Source organism: Ascaphus truei, chromosome 21 (genome assembly GCF_040206685.1).
Source record: "Ascaphus truei isolate aAscTru1 chromosome 21, aAscTru1.hap1, whole genome shotgun sequence".
Taxonomy (NCBI): domain Eukaryota; kingdom Metazoa; phylum Chordata; class Amphibia; order Anura; family Ascaphidae; genus Ascaphus; species Ascaphus truei.
The window spans coordinates 14,526,503-14,554,371 of record NC_134503.1 but is presented as its reverse complement, the minus strand read 5'-3'; the positions used below and the strand labels follow the sequence as shown (position 1 = coordinate 14,554,371).

The 27,869-nt window shown below is 45.1% G+C and overlaps 1 protein-coding gene across 1 annotated transcript; it reads left to right on the top strand.

Annotated features, from left to right (window-relative positions):
- Positions 1 to 8,053: 8,053 nt before the first annotated feature.
- LOC142472187 (epithelial sodium channel subunit gamma-like) lies at positions 8,054 to 22,795 on the top strand. Its single transcript, XM_075579060.1, has 11 exons — positions 8,054 to 8,404; positions 10,245 to 10,459; positions 11,354 to 11,484; positions 12,307 to 12,470; positions 15,838 to 15,942; positions 16,486 to 16,606; positions 17,479 to 17,551; positions 19,553 to 19,610; positions 20,323 to 20,396; positions 20,988 to 21,063; positions 22,330 to 22,795. Exons 1-11 carry the CDS (start codon positions 8,054 to 8,056, stop codon positions 22,537 to 22,539), a joined length of 1,578 nt encoding a protein of 525 aa, XP_075435175.1. The 3' UTR covers positions 22,540 to 22,795.
- The last annotated feature ends 5,074 nt before the right edge of the window (positions 22,796 to 27,869 follow it).

The window sequence follows — 27,869 nt, the reverse complement described above, 5'->3', positions numbered from 1 at the left end:
ATGGCCCGAGTCCTTTGTACTGCTCATGGGATGAATAGTTCTTTTGAAAGCTCCTTGTATTGTCCCCAAATATATTGGTATATAGTTATCATATCCCCTCTATATACTTGTGAGAAGTGCTTGTCCGGGTAGGATGGTGTTGATTTAGTACTAAAGTGCGTTTCCTGTAAAAAAACAAAAAAACCTATATTGGCTTTAAGTTGTTTCAGTAAACACTACTCTCCGTTTCCTAGGACTGTTGAGTCCTTTGACATTGTGGGTTATAACATTATAGGCCATTTACATAGTGGGTGTAGAAGTTGTTGTGTTCGGAGACTTGGTTGGAACGGTTACATGTGATGTGTGATGCATACCTGTGGGTCACCGGTTGAAAGGATGTGGAGTAGGAAAGGGTGTGAACTAGGGGGGAAATTGGGGAATATGAAGGGTTCAGTGTTCAATGCCCCTGTGAACCCCGAGTCCCAGACATAGGGATAAATAAAGGGTATTTGGATTGGTCTGGGTGATCTTGTTCCGGGTGGGGGGGGACATTGCACGAGTTGCTATTGGAAGGAGGTTGCAATGTGTCCTGGGGTTGTTAATGAACTCATTGGGACTTAAGTGGCCTTAGTTGTCACTATGTAGTGGTCAGTGCATGTAAGCATAATGGTGATTTGGGAATATATTGCATTTATTAACGGATATATAGAAATATGTTGTGTAATATAAAGGAACATTAACTGGTATATACACTTCAGGCTTGTAGTGTTTTTACTGATATGTAGGGAGAACACTATCTTGTGTAATAAAACAACCTGCAAAGAGGGTAGGTAGCAACGCACACTGTTGGTATTTACTAACTCTGTGTGCAGTAATGGGTTCATCTTACAGTATGGTTCGGTCCTGGGGATGCTGTCATTACATCAGAAGTTAAGGGTGTTTACTTATCATCCCTTTCCAAACTGTTGGATCGGTGTTAAGCTTCCTTAAGTCTTTATAGCTATTATTACATGGGTGGAACCTCATCAAGGTCTGTCACGTTCTCTCGTTACTACACAAGGTGTGACAACTACAGGCTGCACAGCTGCACAATCTCATGTGCCCTATATTTATTCCAGCGACACGTCCCCCTCCCCACCCCCCCAGACGCATCCCATTGCAGGGGGGGCACCGACTTCACCCAAGAGGAGCACAGCACCCAGCTGAGGCAGAGCATGGGATTAGATGCAAAGCCAATCATTTCCCAGAATCCCTTGCTGCAGTGGAAGCACTGTAAGCTAGGTGATAATGGGGAAAGGCAGGGTTACAGACCTGCCTAAGACATATGAATGTACTCACAAGTGATATTCTTTATTGGCTACATGCTAACAGTGGAGGTTTTTGTCGCCTTCTTCACCCACCATAACTTAAAATGTGTATGTTAAACCTACCCAGCCTAGAAATATTGCAAAGCCAGATCAACCAACCTCACACTGATGAGACCCATTAAGGTTGAAACATGTCTGTGAGTGGTTTGACTTGCTTTGCATCTAATCCCATGCTGTGCTTGTAGAGGGAGAAAGGGGGTGGCCCGGTATTAAAGGGGTTGCACCCCATTTGGCCACCCCTGACCGCACCAGGGAGACAAGGGGTTAACTGGACTGAGGTCCAGAAATGTGATTTAACCCTTATTATGACCTGTAAATGTATTTTCCCCGGTTCCCCTGTTCCATTGTAATGTCTGTGTTAATCAGTGTCTGCATCACACACACACTAGAATCCATCCGGGAGCACAAGGGTTAATAGTTCTTTAATGATTATAGCTCTTTGTGAAGTTTTCCCGCCTTTTCAGGCACCATTTTGCAGGTTCCCATAAGCCGCCATTAGGGCTCAATGCTTTTTAATGGTGAATCTTGCTGTGAAGTCCGGTTCCTGAGAAGACCAGCAGATGGCGTCCGAGAGGGAGAGCGGCGGTTTCCCATTGAAAGTCTATGGGCTCATTGACTTCAATGGCGAAACCCTCGAAAGAACTTTTCAGGAATGAGTTGGCTGCCTTCCAAACCGCTTAACCGCAAAGCGGATACAATGTCCTTTAAAAGAGTTAAAATCACTTGAGTCAAGTTCCACGTCAATTAGCGTGGGAATAAACAGTTCTGGGGGCCCTAGAAATAAAATTCTTTTTGCCCCTAGTTCCTAGGCTTCCCCCCACTCGACCACAACCGGGTCCCCGAATCCTGGACCCCCGATAAGGGTCGAACCAGATAGAGCGGGTCGCGCCATAGGCTTTGCCGGCGGCGGCAGAAACAGCTCAGAAAAATGACTAAGTGTGAAATGCTGAATTTTAGGAATCCATATCTCCGGTTCCGGAGGGACCAGAGGATCAAGGTTTGGGGTATCTGTAGTCACTGCTCCGGCATCACTGCAGACCCATCCTTGACCCTCTTGGACCAACCCGACGGAGTATGGACCCCCTTGAAAGTTCGGGGCTTTTACCATTGATTCTAATAAGGGAAAAGCCGCATGGTGAAAAAATGACTAAGTGTAAAATGTTGAAATGTGTAAGTCCATATCTCCGGTTCTAGAATGCCCAGAGGGATGGGATTTGGGTGACATGTAGCCAAGGTTCCGGCTTTAATGCATGCCCATTTCCAGCCCCCTCAGACCAACCAGACGGAGTATGGACGACTGTAAAGATTTGTGGATTTTCTCATAGACTTCAATGGCGGCGGTTCCCCATTGAAAGTCTATGGTAGGAAACCCCATTGACTACAACGGCGGCGTTGCTCCATTGAAACCCATGGCGGCGGAGCCCATTGTTTTCAATGGGGATTTAGTGAAAAGCTGAGATTTCTTTTAGCGGAGATTTATGTATTAAAATGAAAAATTATTTAATGTGCATTTGTGTAACTCCGGCTCCATAGGTCGTAGCAAGTCGCTTTTTGGATCATATGGTGTCCCAGTTCTGGCAATGAGAACTGGGAAGTTTGGACCTGATATTTTAATACGTCTATGTTTTATGCTTAATACTGTATTCTAAGGTATGGATAAATTCCAGAGGAAATTTCTTTGGCCATAATGTAGCAGATGGCCCCAAGAGACGCCCTAATGTCTAGGATTTGAGTGCTGTTCAAAGGGTCTTGTCACCCTCCCTGTTTACCTAAGGGCGGAGGAAGCTCAAACCAGAGCAGTTTTTAAGTGTTCCATTTAACACCTTCCAACAAAGGTTTTCCTGCCAGAACTCCAAATGGATAGACTGGCTGGTATTCCCTTTGCATATGTGGGGCTACAGAAATGAGACCCCAGAGTTCTACTGCGCATGTGCCAACCAGCAGGGGGGCATGGGTCAGAATGCTTTCCCACGTTAGTGAGTGGCTGGAGGTAATTGAAAACCAATCCCCTGTACTTAAGGTTATGGATAGGGCCACAAAAGGTATATAATCTGTGGTCAAGCCCTTATCCATTGTTCTTCATGTTGTTCATGTTTTGCAAGTTCTTCAAATGTTCAGTCTCTTCTTGAAACCATCTTGATTGCTGAGGACATGCTGTGCAAAATGCTTCTCATCTTCCCAACCCCAATGTAAGTGTACGTCTTGTTTGTTACTGTATTATCTGCTGTGTTCACCTATCCTAAGGAATAAAATCACTTTATTATATCTTAAGCCTCGTTCAGTTCAAACCCAGTTATTTTTGTGTAATATTAATAAGCCTGTGGAAAGCTATCGTCACAGTGCTTAAAAGCTGCGTGAACAGCAGAGCAGAGCATTTGCATATATGGGCTTCATGTAAATGGATTTCAGGCAAAAGGTGACACATTGTGTGTTCATTTGCATGTCATTTCCCAGAATCCCTTGCTGCAGTGGAAGCACTGTATGCTAAGTGATAATGGTTGAAAGGCAGGGGTACAGACATGTCTAAGACATGTGAATGTGCTCACACGTGATATTCTTTATTGGATATATATACAGTATATATATATATATATATATATATATATATATATATATATTTATAATACAGGGGTGCGCAAAGTTTCCCTCATGCATCCCCCTGTCTCCTCTCTCCTCCGGCTCATGCCCCCCCCCCCCCTGCATGGCTCTGGTGTCAAATTGCGGTGTCATTTGACGCCGGTTGCCATGGAGACGTGACGCTGGAACTCAAGGTAAGTTACATTTACAGAGGAGAATACTCTTTCTAGCAGTGCACCAATTGTATCTAGCGACTGCCTGGTCACTTGACCTTCCCCACAGCACTTTGCATCTTTGGTCCTCTTCTGCTGCACTTACAGCCATTTAGTGAACCCCCAAGCCGAATCTTCACCGATCGATCACAGGAGAACGGATCGATCGGCAACTTAGCTAATTACTTATCATTGTGTGGATTGTATTGAGGCACATATTAAAGGGGAATTTTTTTTTTTTTAAATGGCAGCTTGGACTGCTGCTTTAATACATACACAGGCATTCCATATACATCAGCATCCCCGGGGCCCAGAACAGAGTCTCCACCTGGGCGTGCTGACAGCGGTGGCACACCTGTGCTCAGTGGACTCTTCACCGCCGGGCCTGACGCCCCCCCCTCCCCCTCCTTGATGGCTGCCCTGTACATAGATTGTTTTGCAAAGTGGTGCAAACGCACAAATCCCCATATTGATCATTGTTTCTCACATGCTCTCGCGTTTCCCATACAGCCTAATGAACAAGAAATGAAAATAGGTCAGCCCGGCACATGGGGATTCTGCTTATTTATTAATACGGCCCGTTCGTTAAACTGGACTTAAAATCCAACTATCCATCTAGCTAAGACTGTCATGGAACAAGAATCACATCCCTGTTTCACCCCCCTCTTTCCTTTGCAGCTTCTGCCTGTCAGTTCTTATTTCAGCTGCATGGAGTTTGCACACACACACTGTGCCTGTGCGATATGTAACAATGTTGCATTTCTTGCCTCTGGGCATGTAATCAGTGAGTTGCTACTGCAGCCTCTGAGATCCTTACCAGAATGGGCTAGTCTGCCCTCCCCCGTTTTGTTGACAGATAGTGTGTCCCAAGACTATTCCTTTTACCCACATTGCTCCTCACTTCCTTTTCCACCCTGCAGACAGTGAGTACAGCATGCATCTCTGTTACTCTCCTATGGCAAGGCCATCTCTTTCTACCTGCTTCTAACTACAGATCACTACAACACACCATCCACAAGTGCCTGTATTTACGGCTGCTTTTCCAATAAAGTGAAGGAAATATTATAGGACTTGGAGTGATTTGGAAAGGGAGCTGAGTTAATGCTATCTGGGGCAATTCACACATCACACGTGACCCTGGCTTCAGAATAAAGACGCTGGCACTTTCATGGTTTTTAATGACAGCGCCTTGCACTCGGTGACCAGCAACGAGGGTGTCTTCTGTTTCTTTGACTCTCCTTTGTTGTGAACCTGGATTTCTGCTCCACAGGGATAGAGGTTGATCAGTTTGATCTCTTTCCATTTGAAAGTCCGCTAAATAAGTAGTAAGTAAACATGGGAAGGATGTTGATCCAGGAAGTAATCTGATTGCCAATATTTGGAGTCAGGAAGGAATGTATTTTTCCCCTTATGAGAGATCATTAGATGATGTATCACTGGGGTTTTTTGTTTGCCTTCCTCTGGATCAATATACTGTAAGTATAGATATAGGATAAAGTATCTGTTGTCTAAATTTAGCATAAGTTGAATTTGACGGACGTATGTCTTTTTTCAACTTCATCTACTATGTAACTATGTAGCTTTTATATATATATCTACACATGATCAGTGCTGACAGGTATTGTTCTGTTTTGATGTGATATGCAGAGGCGGTGCTAGCTGTTCCGGGACCCTAAGCAGAAATGGTGTGTAGGGCCCTTTTTGCCCCATATCCCAACACATACACTAAAGGCTCAGATTGAAAGTGATATTTAGCCTGGTTTGTAAAAGTATACATTTTCTCCCAGAATGACAGTAAATTAATTTATGGTGCACCCCAATTGTCATTGTCCATGAACCCACATGCATGAGTATTCTGGACCAAGCACGTTCTACATGTGAATGGGATAATTAATCGGTGGAACGACCCCATTTAAAGGCAGTGGTATTGTTAGACTGAAAGCTTTATCTGATTCTATCCTCCATTTTCTTCTATCCCGAGCAGCTGGGATTCTAATAGTAGATTTCTCCCACTTAGAAACATGAAAGGTAATGTATGAGGAACCTGCAAGAATGCCCTTGAAGTGTATGTACGATGTGGGATGTGCACAGGAGGGTGAGCCTGACGTTTAGCAGGATGATAATTTTAAAGTCCATAGGGGGTAACATGGCTGATGTGGCTTAGACGGTTGTCACAGGAGACCAGGCAATTCACCGGGATCCAGCACCAGACAGAACGAAGGAGTTAAATACAGCAAGTTTATTTCGACTGGAGTCATCAGACACAGCACAAATACATGAAAAAGAGCTTGCACTCACCAAAACAAGGGTTACGGGGGGAATCCTAGATAGCTAGGTTCTGGGCGAGCCTTCATAAGGCTTACCCAGAGCAATTAACACGTTCCATTGGGGTCTGGTCCCATAAGACCTCAAAGATGCTATTTGGAGAAGCGCAAGTTCAAATCTCCCGCTCGGATTGGTGCCAAGCCTCGTTCTGGGGTGTCTCCGGCAAAGCCGCGGAGCACACCGCTTAGTTAGCTTCCACGCTGTGGAGCTCAGATCAGCAACCCTTTACATACTTTCCCTGTCTGCAGGATGGGGGGTGCCGACCAATCACCGCGTGGATGCTACGCCCCCGGGTCAATCACGGAGTCGGGCTACCAAAAGAATGCAATGTGGATTCAGATCAAGGCTGTTCGCCAAATGATAATAGTTACAGACTATAAAGTAACCTGCTCACGCTTAGATGCAACCACGGGGGTGATGCTGCCAGCTGCGGTGGGTCTGCTCACAGTGCTGGGAACTACTGTTTTGTAACTGTTCAGTTACTCATGTGCATAGGCTTTGTTCTATTCCTGTAGTAATTTTGCTGCCTGCCTTTGCTCCCCACTTTGGTCTGTTTGGAGGTTAGGGTTAAGGGAGAGGGAATTACCTGTGGTCTTGCAGATCATAAGGAACGGGCCAGAAGAAGAGTTTCATCCCCGAAACGCTGCCCCCCTCTACTTACCTTTTATTTTGTTGCACCCTCCATTTTTTATCCCCCTTTCCCCCCCATCCCTTCCTCACTATTTTTTGCTTTCCCTCCCCTTGTTTTCCCCATCCCCTATCCTCCTATGTACCTTTCCCCATGAGCTGTCTGCCCACACCTGGAATCGTTATCACCTCCCCCTTGTCATCCCACCCACGTCTACTATTGTGAATACGCTCATGTTAAGATACACTTCCATATTAAAACCCTATATTTGCAGATTTTTGGTTTATTCTATTTTTGAAACCACTGCTTTGTTCAAGGAAATATATGTTTACATCATATACATGGAAAGCCATACAATATTTGGACTCCAACTCTTCCGATTATCCGTCAGATCTGTGAGGGGCTGGCTTCTTACAAACGTTCTCAAATTTTCTCTTTATAGAAGATTATAAAATAAAAGGAAAATAAAGCAACCCAAACAGCCATCACATCTGATCAAATACAAACAGTTAAACAAAAATGTAAACAAAACAATGGCGGTCTGTCTGGGGTTCTACAGACTAGGGTTGGGCTTAACCTTTAATATGCCAACCACATTTCCCCGACCCTCACAACTATGTTGTGATGTGGAACTGCTTAGCTAAAATAATCTGAGTAAGCACGCAGTCCTCTTGTTATTGGTTTTAGAGGCAGCTCAGGTAATGCAGCTTCCGAGACTCTGTGTGATATGGAAGATTAATCCGTTCATTATGGAGAGAGATGGAGCATCAGGTGGAGTTGGCTTATTGATGTCGCTAAGGTAACAGGTCTGTGTTACAGAGTGGAGATGGATTAGAAGTCTTTATTCCTCTGGGCATTAAGGTTCTTAGCTCTTTATAGCTGCTCGGCTGGTCAAATCATATATATATATATTCTCTGGCCCTACTGTGTTGCGTGCGTGTTTGAAAGAGCATTGGAAGCTGAGAATGCCCTATCCAGAAATAACCGTCCTAAAATCATCTTTGGAAGCCACCACCCTGAGGAAGCTGGGCAGGACCGTCATCCAGCACACCTCTGCCCATGGCATCCCCAACGTCTTCCGCTCTAGGCACTGGTTTCGGCGTCTGGTTTGGCTTTTCTTTGTGAGCTTTGCCTTGTGCTGTGCCCTGTGGCAGTGCACCGAGATGGTGATGACCTATTACACATACCCATCGCACGAGAAGCTCATGCTCATCTCCAGTGCCAGGCTCAAGTTCCCAGCAATCACCATCTGTAACCTGAACAGCGTCAAACTGTCGGCCATCAAGCGCAGCTTTGCCATGGCTACCTCGTTGCAGGTGTGGATCTCCGGGGTGCTGGCTTCCATCGCCGGGTCATAACTTGGCTTTGCGGAAGGGTGTTGGGGCGTGTGTCTTGACTTACACATGAATGTGTTTACGCCTCATCTACAGATATGTATTTATCTTTCAGTCATGTTCAAATATGTCCATCTCCAGATGTGTGTTACTCTGTATTTCTCTATCTCTGCCCTTGTTTGGTGTTTGTTCCTTTATATCCTGTGTTATTTCCAGATATGTCTGTGTTGATCTCTGTGTATTTTGTCATATCAGATACAGTCGGTGTGTGTTTCCGTGGTCTTATTATTAGTTGTATGATGCTAGGATGGAGTACAGGCATACCCCGGTTTAAGGACACTCACTTTAAGTACACTCGCGAGTAAGTACATATCGCCTAATAGGCAAACGGCATCTTACACATGCGCCTGTCAGCACGTACTGAACAGCAATACCGGCTCCCTACCTGTACCGAAGCTGTGCGCAAGCGGGGAGACTGTAGAGCCTGTTACACACGCGTTATTTACATCAGTTATGCACGTATAGGATGATTGCAGTACAGGACATGCATCGGTAAGTGGGGAAAAGGGAGTGCTTCACTTTAAGTACATTTTCGCTTTACATACATGCTCCGGTCCCATTGCGTACGTTAATGCGGGGTATGCCTGTATTGGACATTCCTTTTGAAAGGTTTATCAAAGATAACCACTTTTTTTTTTGTTTCCTGGGGGACCAAAGTCATTTAAGCCTTAGGGCAAGAAAACACTAATAGCCATTTGCTTAAAAATAGAACTTCCTATCTTTATACTAACACACATGTAGCTTACCCCATCACAGATGTAAATGTGCAATCATAATATTAATTTAACTCTTATCTGGAACATGACAAGAAGATGAAAAGGAGATTCCTGAAATTGGGGACATCTCTTGAGCTTTATAGGAAATGCCTTTGAGGTTTATCCCTTATTCTTTATAAATGAAGAGGAAGTTTAGATTTGTAAATTAAAAAAGTACCCCGCACCCCTATGCACCATCACCCTTCAATCGCTGCTATGTGTGTGACTTCAGTCATTTACAATTGTGCATATTTTTGCGTCTTTTATTATTTTCGTACACGGGATTTTCATATGAATCAGATACCTGTGTGTCCATTGTGTGTTTGTGTGTGTCTTGCTGTTCCTATCCATGTGCCTCTTTGTGTTAAGATATGCAGCTCCAATTTTGAGATTTGGGGAGTGGAATAGGAGTTACCAGCGCACGTGTAATAATGGGAGTCTGAGTCTGTTACATCATTTTTCTCTCCATTATCGGCGCCAGAACAATATGCACCAAATATAAGAAACTTGACCAATAAGCTTATACACATGATGAAATAATGGAGCATTAGGCCACAACAGATGTTTTAAGGATATCCCTGCTTCAGCACAGGTGGCTCAATCAGTGGCTCAGTCAATGACTGAACCACTGATTAAGCCACCTATGCTGAAGCAGGGATATCCCCAAAACCTGACCTGTTGGTGGCCCTTGAGGACTGGAGTTGGTCATCCTTGCAATAGGCTATCGCAGTTCGTGTGTGTGATAGCTGTTATCCATAGGTGTGTTTAGATATGATTGTTACTTGTAGCACTAGGTACTGTTACACAGTTACCTGTGTTACCTGTTGTTCATTGGCTTCATGTTTCAACTGGTTGCATTCATTTCCCATTGGCTTTAGCTGTTATCCCCCCTATTATTTTCCCCAAGGTGTGTATATTTTGTATCAATTTATTAAAAGGAGAAAGTCTGACTAGGAAGATAAAACTGAGGTGTTCCTTAGTGTTTTTATCGTTCTGTTTCCCTCCAGGACGCTGGACTGGAGCTGGCCCACAGGAGGAACCGTTCCCACCCATGGAATGCATCGTCGGAGGTCCCAGATGAGCATGTGCAGTATGCTAGCGCCTTCAACAAGTTTGCTTCTGAATTCAACCAGTTACCTGAGGAGCAGAAGGTCGAGATGGGTCACCAGCTGGAGGACATGCTAATCTTCTGCAACTTCCATGGTCAGGAGTGCAACTCCAGGTACAGCTGAGACAGGCAGCAGGAAACGTGTAGCTCGTGTATGGACAACCATAATGGGGCCAGTGCCTGGATCAATAGAGGTATGGGTTGGACAGAATCCACCAAACATATTGACCTTCAGGGTCATTAAACGCCATCTCAGTAACCCATTAGTGGCACCTTTAGCATAAATGAGCTAAAGAAGGGATCCCTGGTAGCCAACAAAAATAAACAATGTAATTCTCTTCAACAGATGTACCCAAGTGTTAAGTGTCTTTTATTTTTCTTGGGGACTCTGAATGGCTTGTTAATTGTTTCCTCCACACTTATCTTGCCCTGTCCCTGTCTGCAGACCCAAAATATTAAAGGGATAGGAGAGAGGGTGTGGGGACTTTGCCTCTGCAAGCTCCAGGTGAACACATCACATAAGTGGGAGTAGCTAGAGAAAATCCAACCTCTCCCATGTCTCAGTTTACCATCCAACTTAGTTTAAAAGTTCTATAAAAAATACTTGTAAGTGGCCGATTTTCGTTAGAGACATCAATCACCCGGATTTAATACCTTAAACATGTTTCTGTCATTGGCTCATTTAGGTCTTAGGAGGGGCTGCAACTTTAAAGATTGCGACACACCCCAATAATAATGTACTTGTGTAATACCTGCAGACTTACCTGTCAATTAAGGGATTTACTGTAAAGTGCATTGCAAGTGTGTATTGATAAATGAATATATCATTCAGTGCTCTGCAGGAATCCCAAGTTACTTATACTGTACAGTAGAAGTTCTGCAAATCTCCTATCTGTGAAAGTCTGGACGATGCAATGCTCTGCAAGTCTCCTTATCAGAAGGGGGCTTCATGGGCCAATACTCTGCATGATTGCACATTAGTGGAAGTCCTAACCCTTTTAATTTCAGCTACTTCTCTGGGTTCATCAACTACAAGTTTGGCAACTGTTACACCTTCAACTCCCAGAAGCCCACAGACTACAGGGGGAACCTGATTAGCACAGAGCAACTCAATATCACCAAGGCTGGGTCCATGTACGGTGAGTATAAAGGGAGGTGCAAGTGAAAACACCCCATTTCTGAGACGATCTGATGGTAACCCAATTCCTGCAGTGGATACCATTGCCCTGGTAGCTGTCATTATTTATATATTGCTGCCAGTGCAAGCTGCATAGCAAAGTAATACAGGCACAATGAATGTCTGCCACAAATAGTTTGCCATTCAAATTCTAGCACCTAAATTACAGGGAGTCCTGATCTACAGAACCACCTCATTGTAATTTAGGGTGTAATGCATTATAATCCGACGCTGCAGTTCGGGACAATATTGGGTGAAAACTCCCATTGACATCAACTGATGTTTTTGTCCAACAACGGCCCGAACGTCCGCTTTGGATTATGTTAAAAAAATCATAAATACAGCATATTTATAATGTAAATAGCTGAAATTGGAATGGATTCAATTCGGGAAGAATTACACCAAAAGTATGGTTTTACAAGGTGGTTATTTACAGTCACATAGAGATGGAGCCCATTAGATTGACTGAGTGATGGACCCCATAAGTAATGGCCCCATAAAATTGCACAGTGATTTATCTATAGCAATAACCCAATAGAATTAAACTGTGGACAACCCCATAGAATTACATAATGAATGATCTTGTAGAATTGTGTGAGTGGCCCCATAAAATCACATATTGATTGACCCCCATAGTCATTTCCCCATACAATCACACAGTGATTGACCACATCCAATCACAGAGTAATAAACCCATATGATCACAGTGGCTGAGTAACCCATAGCATCGTAAAGTTGTGGGTTCGGCCTCCAGCAAGTGGTTCTGTGTCCGTATCTCTGACAGGACTGCACCTGGAGCTGTTTATCCAGCAGATTGAGTATGTCAGAGACATGACACACGCAGCAGGCATCCGTCTCCTCATCCACGATCAGTCACAGATGCCATTCCCAGAGGACGAAGGCGTAAACATCCCCCCAGGAGCTGAAACTGACATTGGCATGATGAAGGTACCAGCCCAGCCAAGTGTCGCCTGTATTACAAACCTTTAAGACATGTCCTGATACACTTACATTTAGAACCATATTTTGTGCGTTCTATGGAATCGGTGTATTACCATGATTTGGATATACTTGGTGCTAGAGGCCTTGTAAGTCACATTGGATTCTGGAACTGTCCATCTGTGTTAGATGCTGGTTTTAGCACAGCACGGCCATACACCATGGTTTAGACTCCAGGGTATTCTGGGTAATAGGACAGATAGATTAGGGAGTTTCTAAGCAGTAACTTGAACAAAAACTGTCCTCTCTTTACTATTAAAAAGCTTTTTTTCACAGTGGAACAAAAAGCACAAAGGGGCACACACTAGTTACCAAGATGCAAATAATAAAAACAAACAGACAGAGCTCCATTGTTAAGAGATTTTCATTGTTTTTTTTATGCCTTTTGCTTAAATGTACAATCCCACATACTGGAGCCGGCCAGTTGAATTTCTTAGGTGACTTTGAATGGGGAAGTGTTTGACAATGAAGTGTGTTTTGCCCTTTTCCCACCCCTGTCCTTATCAGAGAACCAATAAAGATAAGGGGAGGTGGGGAGGGGGAACTCTGGCTGTACAAGCCCTTGCTGATCACACAGTGACATCCCACAGAAGGGAGCAGCCAGGGGAAATCAATCCCTTCCCAAGTCTAACTTTAATAAATACTTATCGCTGTCAGAGTTGGGTAACAAATGCATCAATTACCTACAGTAGATGAGACTCATTAAATATGTCACTGGAATTAGCTCAATCCGTCCTAGGACAGATTGCCCCTTTAAAACCCAAACTGGTTTTATAGTGTAGTATTGCAAGCTAATTCCAAGTCAGCAAGATACAGCCAGTCCATGTTTTGTAGTTCTCTTTTGTAGAGAACAAAAAGAACTACAAATCCCAGAATGCTTTGAGAAATAGCAGAACTGAAGAAGCCCATCTTACTGACATGGATTCAGTTGGCAACTAGTACTGTAATAGTACTTCAATTATTTTTAGGGAACTAACTAAACATATTTTAAATGCGTTTGCATGTAGAAAAAAAACCCAATCAATGTATGTCGGTCAGAAGTATGTATGTACATCTTTATTTATATAGTGCACACAACGTACTGAGCGGTTTATAAAAGAGACGACACAGTACAGGAAATGATAATACAATAAGCGCAGCAAAGTCAGACAATAGGAAAGGAAATCTCTGCCCTGCAGAGCTTACAATCTAAGTGGTTATGATGGAAGACTTACAGAGACAGCAGGTGAGGGAATAAGTGCAGTAGATAGCAGTGCATGGCCACCATGGTTGGTAGGAGTGACTGTGGATGTGGGACAGTAGCCACGAGTCCAGGCTATTGAAACACTTCATTTAAGAGGTGAGTTTTTAAAGTTTGTCTTAAAGGTGCGCAGAGAAGGTGCTTGGCGTATACTGAGTGTGAGGGAGTTCCACAGGTAAGGGGCAGTGAGGGAAAAAAGCTTTAAAGGCGAGAGAGAGAGCAGAAGAAGTGAAAGGGGTGGAAAGGAGACAGTTATGGGTAGAGCGCAGGAGACGATCAGGGCCATAGCGAGAGATCAGAGCCGATATGTATGAAGGAGCAGATAAGTGGAGAGCCTTGAAAGTAAGGAGGAGAACTTTGTAGGTTAAGTAATAATGCAGTTACGTTTGATCTCATACCTAACGGATGGGGGGATGCAGCAGCGGTTCCAATGCAGCCATTGGTTAAAAAGCAGTTATTTAGAAACTACTACCAAAAGTGATTAGTGCAAAGGAAAATAGAATGGGTATATTGGTTGCTGCTTTTCATAGAGTTTCACAATCTATAACAGGGGTGCGCAAAGTTTTTTTTTCGTTCTGCGCCCCCCCTGCCTGGTCACCCCCCCCCCCCTGCCTGGTCTCTCCCCCCCCCCCCTGCCTGGTCTCTCCCCCCCCCCTGCCTGGTCTCTCCCCCCCCCCCTGCCTGGTCTCTCTCCCCCCCCCCTGCCTGGTCTCTCCCCCCCCCCCCTGCCTGGTCTCTCCCCCCCCCCCCCCTGCCTGGTCTCTCCCCCCCCCCCCCTGCCTGGTCTCTCCCCCCCCCCCCCCTGCCTGGTCTCCCCCCCCCCCCTGCCTGGTCTCCCCCCCCCCCCCTGCCTGGTCTCCCCCCCCCCCCTGCCTGGTCTCTCCCCCCCCCCCCTGCCTGGTCTCTCCCCCCCCCCCCTGCCTGGTCTCTCCCCCCCCCCCCTGCCTGGTCTCTCCCCCCCCCCCCTGCCTGGTCTCTCCCCCCCCCCTGCCTGGTCTCTCCCCCCCCCCCTGCCTGGTCACTCCCCCCCCCCCTGCCTGGTCACTCCCCCCCCCCCTGCCTGGTCACTCCCCCCCCCCCTGCCTGGTCACTCCCCCCCCCCCTGCCTGGTCACTCCCCCCCCCCCTGCCTGGTCACTCCCCCCCCCCCTGCCTGGTCTCTCCCCCCCCCCTGCCTGGTCTCTCCCCCCCCCTCCTCCTCCTGCACGGCTCCGGTATCAAATGACACCACGGGATCACGTGACATCAACGGCATTTGACGCCGGGCTGCCATGACGACGCGTCGCTGGATGGTAAGGTAAGTGAGGTCAGGGAGTTTTACAAAGTTTTACAGAGGCTTCACGCGATCCCCGGGATTACATTTAAATGCCTTCGGGGATGCTCGGGACCTCTGGAACGCACCCCTGACCCACAGTATACACGGTATGCTGAGACTTTCTGCAGAAAAGAACTGTAATTCCTACTGGTTACCAGTAGAGGGACAACTGAACTCACATTGCTTTGCAGTGGTAGCAGTTATTCAGGGAGCCAAGTTAAACCTGTGGCATCAATGTTCTCTTTACCGTAGGCACAAACCAATACATTATACATGCCCTTTTAAATAATGGATATTAAACATAACTTAAGGTGTTTAAGTGCATTATTCTTCATTAGGAAAAAACAATGATAGTTTCAGGGGAAATGAAAAAACCTTCAAAATCCCCAAATCATTCAACAGTTGATGCAGGAGAATCCTGGGGACATACTGGGCTGGCTTCCGAATTGTCCCTTTTCTTGCTAAGTTCCACGGGAGATCAACTAAGGGTAAATTAACATGACCGGCACTATTCTAGGCAATAATAGGTTTGTAGTAAAAAATAATATAGGATTTTGGTACCACCATGGGCTCATCATGAGAATATACAGCAAACAAACACCTATTTTAATATCCGCATGCAGAGGGAGGGGTTATGCATTTACTCCTTGGGGGTCTCCATAGCTGCCTTTAGATAGACCACATGTTGCTCCACTGCTTTGCAGTGAAATCTAATGTCGTGACTGGTGCAGCTTGAGATGTCTATATGGTTGTCTTCCTTAGGTCCACATCAACCGGTTGAAATCACCATACGGCAGCCACTGTACTGAAGGTGAAAACATCATGAATTTCTACAAGGACGTTTATGGCTCTGGGTATACAAGAGAGGTGAGAGTCCGTACACATACAGTACATTATTGGAAAAATTGACCATTATCTCTTTAAAAATAAAGGATAAGGGTGTGACTTTGAAGCAGAGGAGGAACTAGGGAGTACCGAACCCCAGTGCAAGAATATTTTAGGACCCCTATCCTCCTACACTAAACCCCTGAATTTATAGAGGCAAACTAACGCAACACCAGGGAACAACCCCTTTAAGGCTGTGGGAACCTGCTACACCACCTATTGTTCTGCCAATACCATGAAGTCATCCAACCATGTGGGAATTGTCATGAGTCCTAAATTTTCACGGGTGGCCAGACTCCCCCGAGCATTTGATAAGCTCTTCGGACATCATAGGTAGAAGTTCCAAGCGCAGTGTAACAACAAGTTTCAATTCTGCGTTGCACATAGCATATCCTAAATGTGGGGAAAAGTCAGGGATCAAGTGGGATGTGAGGTTTCACAGCAGGTAGGAAAATGGTCCGACTAGATTGGCCGGGCAGATATATTGTCTAAGTCCCTATATTCTGTATGTGCCCTTCCCTCCAGGCCTGTAAGAGAACATGCGCCCAGCAGAGTATCATAGAGAACTGTGGCTGCAGCCACTGGGAATTTGCCTGTCCCAAGGAGCTGGGGTTTCCCAAGTGTAATGTCAGCATCACCGGAGTCCGTAAGTCAGAGTCACCTTGTTGGATAGCTGAGCATGTCATGCCTTGTATTGCATATGAATAGTTATATATCATAGTTACACCAAATTATGTGATCATTCTGTATCAACAAATTGTTCCTTGTCACTATTTGTCCACAACTTATTGGTTGAGAGAGAGGGTGTTGTCCAAGTCCCTTCTACCTGTGCCCTTCCTCCAGGCTCGCTAAAGAACATGTTATACAGTAAAATAATATTATAAAAGGAAGTGGCAGGCTAAGCCGAGGGGAAATGTGAGGAAGTACTTCTTCCCTGAAAGAGTAGTGAGTTCATGGAATAGCCAACCAACACAGGTGGTAGGGGGCTATTACAGTTACGGAATGCAAAAATTCTTGGGATAGACATAAGGCTCTCCTAAATATGAAAGAAACTAAGCCTGGGATGAAATAGGGTCTGAGTTTTTACAGCAGATAGGAAAATAAGCGGATTAGGTGAGCCAAGTGGTTTGTGTCTGCCGTCAAATTCTATGTTTGTATGTTGCATAGCATAAGAGCATCAGTACTCGGCTATACTCCCGTAACTACTAAAGGATTCTTATGTTATTATTGAAAGCATGTTGGGATTGATCAGTCAGTGTTTCCTTTGATGTAAGCTTGTTCTAGCCAAATTATAGCAACTAATTGCCCCACCTTTATGTAATAAGAGTGTTGGATGAGGAAACCGATGTCAAATACGGTTGCTAATGTGATATGAATGTTATACTCTTTGGTGTAAGATCTGCAGCGGTTTGCGGGTTTGCACGGGTTCTATTATAATGGCGGCGGTGAAATATGAATATTTCATTCTGTAAGCTCCTGCGTGTTATAATCTGATTGCAGTCTCTGCTCTGCCTCTAGGTAACTGTGTGAAGCTGTATGAATTTAAATTTGCACATGATGATTTGATCTGTCACTGCCCCCTGCAATGCAAGTAAGTCTGGTCATGTATTCTCCTATGTGATAGAGGCTGGCACAAGGAACTGAATGCATTGTTCCTTAGTGTATAGATATTCTCTCTATATACTTGCTCTGTGCTCTATAGCTATGCTTTATTACCAGCACAAAGATGCCTGGGGTCCGTGTGTCTGCAGACCAGTGCTGCTGGCTGGCTGCTGTAGTTCCCCTTGTCTGCTTAGCTGTATGTATATATGTATATCTTTATTTGTATCGCTCTTTACAGCAATAATACACACAACATAATAATAGGAGATATAATAGGAATCCCTGCCCTGAAGAGCTTACACTTTTGCAGAAGTATAAGGAGGGGAACTGTATTTTGAAAGGCACAGACACCCTTCTGTTTTTCTCAGCTCGCTATGCGCAGCGGACCCGGGGATCCAGCCACAGAGCACATGATGTGAATGACGTGTTTGTTCTTGCGGTCAGAGGGATGTGGAAGACTTGAGCAAAAATAAATATTCCCTTCCACCCGGTGCTGGCTGTTGTGAGCTGAACTCGGCAGGCAAAACGGTTTAGTCAACACCGCCTTGTAAATCACGTGGCACAGAATGTAGAAATGGAGGCACTGCGACTGTTTTACTGATGCCGGCTGTGTTACACATGCACTAAAGCAGCAATCCCCCCTGACGCTTATATGTGTTTAATTGTGGGGTGGGCAACTTCAGTCCTCAAGCCCCTCCCCCCCACCCAACAGGTCAGGCTTTAAGGATATCCTAGCTTCAGCACAGGGGGCTCAGTCAAAGACTGAGCCACTGATTGAGCCCCCTGTGCTGAAGCTGGGACTGATTGAGCCACCTGTGCTGAAACAGGGATATCCTGAAAACCTGACCTGTTGGCGGCCCTCGGGGACTGGAGTTTGCCACCCCTGTTCTATTGTGTGTAGCAGAAATTAGGGAAACCTTTGAGCCCATTGTGCTGAAGCAGGGACTGATTCAGCCACCTGTTCTGAAGCAGGGATATCCTTAAAACCTGACACGTTGGGAGTCTTGAGGACTGGAGTTGAGCCCCCTGGTTTAACTCATATCATGTTAGTATTGTGTCCCCTGAGCATGTCGATCTTTAAAAAAATTAATATATTGTTTAAAATCATGAATCTATAGTGTCTGGGGTTACTTTGACAGCACTGGGCTCCGGGGAGAGCTTCATTTTAACCTCCCAGACACTTAATATTCTCAAAGTTTAGATTTTGTAACCGGAGTATCACATTGTAAAATAAAAACAGCGTTGGAAAGGTCTAGAAGAGATTTCTTAAAGCAAGATAAATAAAATGAAAAGTACATTAAAATGGCAATCGGCACAGACAGCGGCTTTAACCCATTGGGGGGGGGGGGGGTTATATGCAAATGTCCAGGCTGCAGATTTATTAAAGAAAATAAACTTTGTTTGTAAGGTTTTTTTCAACCTGATACTACTGTTTGCAACACTTTTTGCCTCACTTGTGGCCCATGAGACTTTTTTTTACATGGCCTTCCTTGCCTTGGTCTAACTCAGTGTTAATATAACAATACTCAGCTTTTTTTCCCTCAGTTTTGGTCTTAGGATAAATTGCCCTTTAAATATTTCATACATTCTGTGAATCCCTATGGACACACTGTCATTTAAAAGAACAATGTGTATGATAACTCATATGTACTCGTTTTCTCTGTCATCCGCCACATGTATACCGTCTCCTTCTATGTCATTAGCCAATATATACACAGCTACTTTTATTGTCCTATGCAAAATGTGTCTTTCCTTACTGTGTGCTTATCTCCTTACTGTGACCTCACACAGATCCCCTTTAACACTGAATATCACAGCCACCCTCTACTTTGGATAGCATGCAGCTCAGATGTGGTGGATGCTGGTGTGAACCCATTATAGGCACCTCTTGGTTATACACTCAGCTGGGGATGTAAATAGTTTATTCGTTTACCACCTCTAAAATGTTAGTCTAGTTATAACCACATGTGATTCTTTCTCTCTTCTGCAGAGAAGAAATGTATGAATTAACTGTGTCTGGATCCCAATGGCCATCCACCGCCTTCATTGTAAGTCCCACGCCTTCATTGCAAGTCCCACGCCTTCATTGCAAGTCCCACGCCTTCATTGCAAGTCCCACGCCTTCATTGCAAGTCCCACGCCTTCATTGCAAGTCCCACGCCTTCATTGCTTGTATGGTTTATTTTACACCAATGCTGTGAAAAGTAGGACCATATATCATGCCCCAAGGTGCTTACATCAGACTTTAATATACAAGTAATAATAGATACTGGTTAAATAGTCATGATAATGTACACAGCTCTGGACAGAGCATCTCACAAAAGATTCCTGCCATGAAATGTTTACAATCTTTTCATTTATTGCCGAGGCAAAGGCCAAATAATGACTTGGGGCACAAGGAACTGGCTGGGTGCTGATATTCTTCCAACTTCAAAGACAGTGCCATATACACTGTACCCCCATATACACTGTACCCCCACTGCAGTGTTTCCGTTTGCCTGTCTAAATGCACTAAAAGTGGCTCTAGTGATTGGTATCCTTCTCCGTAAAATCTACCTTCCTGTGGGGATGTAGACTAATGAGAGATGGTGCTTCCACTACATGAAAGTAGATGTATGGAACAACCTTACTCTGGAGAAGGCGGGGAGCTAATATTCAGAAGCATTTTAAATATACTTGGGATCAGGAATGGATGTGGAGTGGATTTGAGCCTGGGTGTCTGAATAACCAGCTACGCAACGAATGCTCTTGTACTTTCAGGAGAACTTCTCCAAAGAGCTGAAGGAGATGGGAGGGCAGATGAGCTCCATCGCTGATAACCCAGCTCTCATCAGGTAGGTCACTGCCCCTACATGTGGATCAAGTGCAGCAGATATTCATGGATTGGATCTCCGCCAGAGATGCAACCATTGTAATGTATGTTGGGGGTGTGCTGCAGAGGATGTAAGTGCTGAGATTTTCTTATAGTAAGTAAATAATAAATCACTTCTAGATGAGGCGCATTGTGAAACAGAGTTTAGCGACGTGAATGTGCAGTGTGATTTTCCAAGGACCCGAAAAGGCAAGGAAGTTGGCGGAGCCATGTTTTCCATATTACTAGATAATAGTGACATCATTTGCTCTCCACCAGTTAATATGATAAAGAAATCTGAACAGCACAATCGGAACAACTACAACACTATAGGCCAAGCTGCCTCAACTATATCATGTTGGGTGTGCTCTTGATGTAGCCTAGTGATAAGGCAGAAGAAAAAATCAGACATATTTTTTTCTCATCTTTAAGCCTTTATCAATGAGGCTGGAACCTCTTATCTGGTCACTTATTCAGGAAAATGTAATTTAAATGTGGGATTGTACATTAAATCAGGAATGGTACATGCCAGCCTGTGCTCTCACACGTGGATTACTTCACTTTGTTTCCGCAGGGATAACTTTTTGAAGGTTGTGGTGTATTTCAAACATCTCAATTTCGAGCTGATTGAAGAGGAGCCCTCCATGACCGTAAGAGTGCCCTGAAATTCCCACTGTATGTTTAACGGGACAGCGAGTGTAAGGTTGGAGAAAAGACCAAATGAACGTTACATACTTTTTAATTTCTAAAACTTTTGTGCATCTCTTATCAACTTAGTCTTTATTTTTTTAAGTAGAAATGCCACTTAGTGTCTTACATTTGCCATAACCCAGACTTTCCTGTACAAGACATGTGATAGTGCAGGCAAAAGCCCTAGTAAAATATCCGTGTTCAACATTGTCAGCTTCAGCCAAGCACCCTTAGTGTGCTTGTTTGCATTTAGTTACCCAGAATCCTTATGTGCAGCTGAATTATTGGATGTTACAATGGGGTAAAACCGGTTCGGTGACTTGCACTCATGGTTTTCTTGTCTGTTGTACCTTGTATAGCAGAGGGATTTTGCCACATCTGTACCCACCGTAACAGTATAGTGCAGTGGTTTTTCTACCTTTTTTTTGGTTAAGGAACCCCAGAATTAGATTGTGAAATTCTGGGGAACCCCAACCCTCGTCGCCCCCTCCCCCTTCTCTCACCCTTCTCGCCCCCGTCTCTCGTGTCTCTCCCCTATCACACTCCCTCTCCCCCTCACACTCTCTCCCTTATGCTCCCCCACTCTCTTCTATACACACTCCGCCTCTCACTAACACACTCACACTCACTTTAAGGAAGCTACCTCGCTCACACACATTCACACACTCACTTTAAGGGAGCTAACACACACAAACACACACACACAACACACACACACTTTAAGGGAGCTAACACACTCACACACACACTCACTTTACAGGAGCTAACACACACACACTCACTTTAAGGGAGCTGAGAGCGTGCGCTCTTACCCGATACTTCCTCTCCCTCCTGTCAGCCTGAAGTTGAACGCGACTTCTGGCGCCGACAAGAGCAAGGAGAGGAAGGATAGCAGTGACCGGCGGCTGCTGCTGAGCTCCGGAGTCTCCGGGTCACTCTACATGGGGCGCCTCCGGGCCTGGGACATGCATGCTATTTTAACTAGTTCAGTGCTGGAACAAAATGCTCAGCAAAGGGTTGCCTGTTTCTTCAATCCTTGAAGGGTAAGGCTAGTGACTCTGTGACCCTGCTCTGCGCTTCCAGTTAGCCAGCTTCTGGTAGCACCACTGGTGTCCAGCACTGAATGGGTTTAGTCTCTGAAATGGGTAAATTAGTCAATCACATACTTTGTATATATGGAGAGCAGCATCCTTCCTGACTCACTCTAATGATTTCTCTCCCCGCAGGAAATCGACCTAATTTCTAACATGGGGGGTCTGGTTGGCCTCTGGGTGGGCTTCTCAGTCTGCACCCTGGCTGAGTTCTTTGAGTTCTTTTTGGACGTCCTGCTGTTGTGTATTTGGCGGTGCCTGAGTACGATGAACCGAGATGGTTACGCAAACCCATACATCCAGAGACCGAGTCCGACCTACCTACGGAAAACCACCAAGATCTAAACCACAGGGCAGGGGAGCAGGGGCTCTGATCTCACTGCTATGTAGGAAACAGATCAAGAAGCTCACGGAACAGTAAGGCAAAGAAAGGTAGAAAAGGGATTCATCCTACTGACGTGTTAACTAACCTGTTCCATTTAACCACTCTATATTACTCACTGATGAGACTAAAACAGCCAGAATTGATTCAGATAATTCTTTTTTTTTTTTTTTTAAAGCAATCCAGGAGTTAGTCATAGGAGCATATGCAGAAGCAGAGCCATTTTGAAGGAAAAAAAACCATCGCTTCGGATGTATAAAAAAAAGCCCTATTGATTTCAGTAGGATTTTGTTACAAATAGGGCCAGATGCAGAAAGTTCCATTACGTCACTTAATGCAGGGGTGCACAAACTTTTCAGTCTGCACCCCCCCCTGCCTGCTCGCACCACCCTCCTTACTTTGTATCTGGCGTCAAATGACGTCGCTGGGTCACGCGATGTCACGTGACCCCGCGGCATCATTTGACGCTGCATTGCCATGACGACGCGTCACCAAAGACCAGGTAAAGGAAGTTGCAGAGGCCTCATGCGATCCCCCGGCATTTCATTTAAATGCCTTGGGGAAGAGCACGGGGCATCTGCAACCGCCGCGCCCCCCCCCCCCCCCCTGGAAAATCTTGCGCCCCCTCCAGTTTGCGCACCCCTGACTTAATGTAACATTAAGACTAACGGTGTACCTTCAAAAGGACAATAACATAATATGAAGTCATGTTTTCTCTCCGGTAAAGAGCATTGCGTTAACTGTATGGACCATTAGTGATAATGACTGCACATTATATGCTAATGAGGTTGTTATCATAACCACAAGTGTCCATTAAGTTTGACGCAGGGATTTAACATCACATTAGTTAGGTCATACCTGCACTTGGCGTTACTCACATCCACACACTGAAATAGGGCTGTTACAGGGTCTGGATGGGTGTAACAACAAAGTTGGCTGTGATTTGGATATTGTCACGTTATGAGCCCTAATTTAACGGAGTTTAGTGGATCTAGCCCATGGTGTAGAATAGATTGTTACCCCACTTGTGCGTTGGTACATATACACTCTTGTTTCTTGCTCTTATACAGGGGCAAGGAAGGCCAACTCCAGTCCTCAAGGGCCTCCAACAGGTCAGGTTTTAAGGATATCCCTGCTTCTTTGACTTAGCCTCTCTGATTGAGCCACCTGTGCTGAAGCAGGGATATCCTTTAAACCTGACCCGTTGGTGGCCCTTGAGGACTGAAGCTGGCCGCCTCTGAGACCTGCAGTAGCACATACAGCGAAAGACCGCTTCTTGTTCTAATAATCACTGAGTAGAACTGGGATTATAATCTAATCTGAGCTGGGAAGTGACATTGAGCATTTTAGAGCAGCACAGCAATGATACTGGACGGAGTCAAATATATGGTAATTTATGTGGTTCAATTCATAAATTATTTTAGAACATATGTCAACTTTATATATAGTTCAATTAATACATTATTTAGCTCACAATTGTGTTTTAATATTGTAAAACAATGATACAAAAGACCTGAAATTATAGTAAGTAGTGTAAATTTCCCGCTAGACCTAATGCTATACTGTACATTTCCCAGTAGACCTAACGCTGTGGTAGCACCCTTTATTCAATCATTGTGCTAAATTAACCACTTTGCTGCCAGAGAAGCCAGCCATGCCTGGCAGGACCCTCTGGCATTGGAGGAGTTAAAGTGCTGCTTCTGTGCTTTGTCGTTTCTTTGTTTTGCTGAAATGACATTTTGGAAATGTGTTGAAATAAATAGACCGAGAACAAACACGTGTTGTGTTTCATTAATGTCCAATAACCCAGTGTCGGATTGAAAACAATTCCTCCCTTAGGCACTTTCCTGGTGTCGCCCTCCTCCTGCGTCACGCCGTCCCCTTGCCATGGCAACGTGGCACCGTGTGACATCACGTTGCCAGCTACGCAAGCGTGAATGGCGCTTGCCCGCCGTTCATGTGTGGCTGGCAAGCGCGGATCACACATGCGCGGGCGGCAAGCTCTAATTGCGCATGCCGCTCCCAAATTCTGACACCCCCCCAATATTGCCGCTTTAGGCCCGGGCCTAATGGGAAATCCGCCCTTGAATATACCAACTAGGCCCAAACAGGGGGTATCTCTTAGTACAGGCGGTCATCGGTTATCCGATGGAATCCGTTCCGCAAACTGCCTTCGGAATGCGAATCCAATGTTAATCCATGATGGTGAGCGTTGGATAATCTGTTCCGACGTCGGCGGATGCGTTCCGCGGAATGCATTATGATGTGTCGGATAATCTGTTCCGACGTCGGTGGATGCGTTCCGCGGAATGCATTATGATGTGTCGGATAATCTGTTCCGACGTCGGTGGATGCGTTCCGCGGAATGCATTATGATGTGTCGGATAATCTGTTCCGACGTCGGTGGATGCGTTCCGCGGAATGCATTATGATGTGTCGGATAATCTGTTCCGACGTCGGCGGATGCGTTCCGCGGAATGCATTATGATGTGTCGGATAATCTGTTCCGACGTCGGCGGATGCGTTCCGCGGAATGCATTATGATGTGTCGGATAATCTGTTCCGACGTCGGCGGATGCGTTCCGCGGAATGCATTATGATGTGTCGGATAATCTGTTCCGACGTCGGCGGATGCGTTCCGCGGAATGCATTATGATGTGTCGGATAATCTGTTCCGACGTCGGCGGATACGTTCCGCGGAATGCATTATGATGTGTCGGATAATCTGTTCCGACGTCGGCGGATACGTTCCGCGGAATGCATTATGATGTGTCGGATAAGCTGTTCCGACGTCGGCGGATACGTTCCGCGGAATGCATTATGATGTGTCGGATAAGCTGTTCCGACGTCGGCGGATACGTTCCGCGGAATGCATTATATGTCGGATAAGCTGTTCGATACCTCTAACTGCAAGTATATTGTTGCTTTATTATACTCTCACAGGTGTGCTAGACATTACCCTTTTGTTGGATAATCTGTTTGACAGATAACAGAACGACGGAAAGCGTGGACCACCTGCAATGTGTAAGAAGCATGGATTTAGCTATGTTCTTGTGCACTGTGTAATAATGGATAAATCAGTTTATCTCCTGGTGAATCTTACTATATAATGCAAATGGGTAATACCAACAACAGGTCTCATTCTGAGTTTGCATCGAACAGTTTGTGAATGCAACATATTTTTGCACCTTATATGATAAGCAATATCTTGTTAGAAAAGGGCTGGTTCTGACAATTTTGGGGCCCTTTTCCTCCTAGCTAAGCACCTTATCCAAGTCTGCTACTCCCTCTCTCTCAGATCCACTGTATCAATTTGAGAGGTGACTGTTTAATAAGTTGGGGCAGAGATAGCCAACTCCAGTCCTCAAGGGCCACCAACAGGTCAGGTTTTAAGGGTATCCCTGCTTCAGCACAGGTGTCTCAATCAGTCAAAGACCGAGTCATCTGTGCTGATGCAGGGATATCCTTTAAACCTGACCTGTTGGTGGCCCTTGATAACTTGAGTTGGCCACCCCTGGGTTGGAGGGTCAACCCCATGTAGGACCAACGTGACCTAATGACAGGGATATATTGAATGGAATATAGGATCAGTCCACCGTACGGCCAGAGGCAATGATCATTTACCAGACTAAAAGGGCAGACTCTGGAGTCTTGGTCCCTACCCTATTTTGGGGCCCATTTCACAAGAAACCAGCTCCAAACTTGAGTTAGAACTACCTGTCTCAGATGACTTCAGATTATTCTTACTCCTGTTATATACAAAAAGAGCTGCCTACCGCTCACCTAATACAAAAATATTATAGTAGGATTCGTAGGGTGCATAAGTGAGCAATGGTATACAGTATTGATACAGAAAGGTTGACAGATTCAACGCTAAGGATCCCTAAATTGCACTCGCTGTGATCATAAAGTGGGCTGGATGGATTCAATCCATGGGTACTATTGTCCCTATATGGCCACTCACTAAATAGTGAAAACAGTTTAAAAAATCAATTTATTAAAGGCAATACATATATTGAATAGGGCGTGTGATATATACATACATATAGTGAATTAACAATATGGGGAGGGAAGGGGAAGTTGCACCTCTTTCTATTTTTGTCCACCAGGCAAGAATACTTGCTCGATGGACTTAGAATGTCCATGGTTCAGGGCTGAATCCCGTAGCCCATAGAAAGCCATGATGTCATAGGAGGTAAAAGCGCTCTATTGATGACCACCCCAATGGCCATGTTTGAAGCTTTTTTTTTTTAAAGAAACAACAAATGTTAAATTCTTTTAAACTGGGAACGGGGAGGGGTTCCCAGAGTTCGGGATCAGCTCTAGGGCACCGCCTGTGGTTTAAGCAAGCCGGGTCCGACTTCCGTTGGGGCTCCACTTCCGTGTCAGGACACCCCTCCCCCCGTTGGACTCCATCCAGTTCCACAACCGCCACAACTGCCCCAGAGATAGGGCTACGGGGAAGGGAAGAGGTCCCGCACGGTCTGCACGGGGCCCTGCGATTTTGCAAGCCGGTCCTGGAAATCACCATGTGTCGGCGTCTAGACGTCAAGTCTCGCTCAGACCACGCACCAGCCCCGCTGCTGCCTCTCCACTCAACCTTCTCGCTCACTCTGTACACCAAATGAGAACTAACCCTGCGCGTTTCGAGGCAACTTCCTCTTTATCTGGGGTGGGGGGGGTGGAGGGGATGGTTAGTGTAGTTCTCACTTGGCTAAAGGTTATTTTAGGCTTCTGGTTATTTTAGATCAGTACAATGTCTAAAACCAAAATGCCAACGTGGCTATGTATCAAGGCAAAAGTGGTGCAATTCTGGGGCATAGAAAAACTACAACAGAAATCCAATGATTGATTTCAATGGCACAAATGGCGCACATTTTTTTTCTTTACCCTGAATTTGTCTAAATACATATAGAACCTAATGTTTTTCAGAGAGGTTGCAGATCCCTCCCCTTGTGCACACACTGCATTCACCTATAGCAATAAATAGACTGATGTTTTGAAACATTTTGGTCTAGCTGAGCAGGTTGTGTTGACTTTGGCCCTGGTCCTGCCACGTGACGTTACATGCTCTGTGCCCTAGCCCTGGATAAATACCCGTCCTTGTATTCACTATAAAGCCAGCACCAAAAGCTGTCTCCAAACAGGATATGTGTTTTTCTGACCTCAGCTAAAGAAAAGCAACATGTTTTGCAATCTTTGGATCCTCGAAGAAGCAGTTTATATTCAAAAAATAAACCATGGATTTTATGAATTATGTATCTGTTATATATTCATTTTATATTCCTGTAAT

Coding starts and splice junctions, on each gene's coding strand:
- LOC142472187 (XM_075579060.1), top strand. CDS start 8,054: ATGCCCTATCCAGAAATAACCGTCCTAAAATCATCTTTGGAAGCCACC. Junction 11,485..12,306: donor CAAGGCTGGGTCCATGTACG/GTGAGTATAAAG, acceptor TATCTCTGACAG/GACTGCACCTGGAGCTGTTT. Junction 17,552..19,552: donor CACTGCCCCCTGCAATGCAA/GTAAGTCTGGTC, acceptor TCTCTTCTGCAG/AGAAGAAATGTATGAATTAA.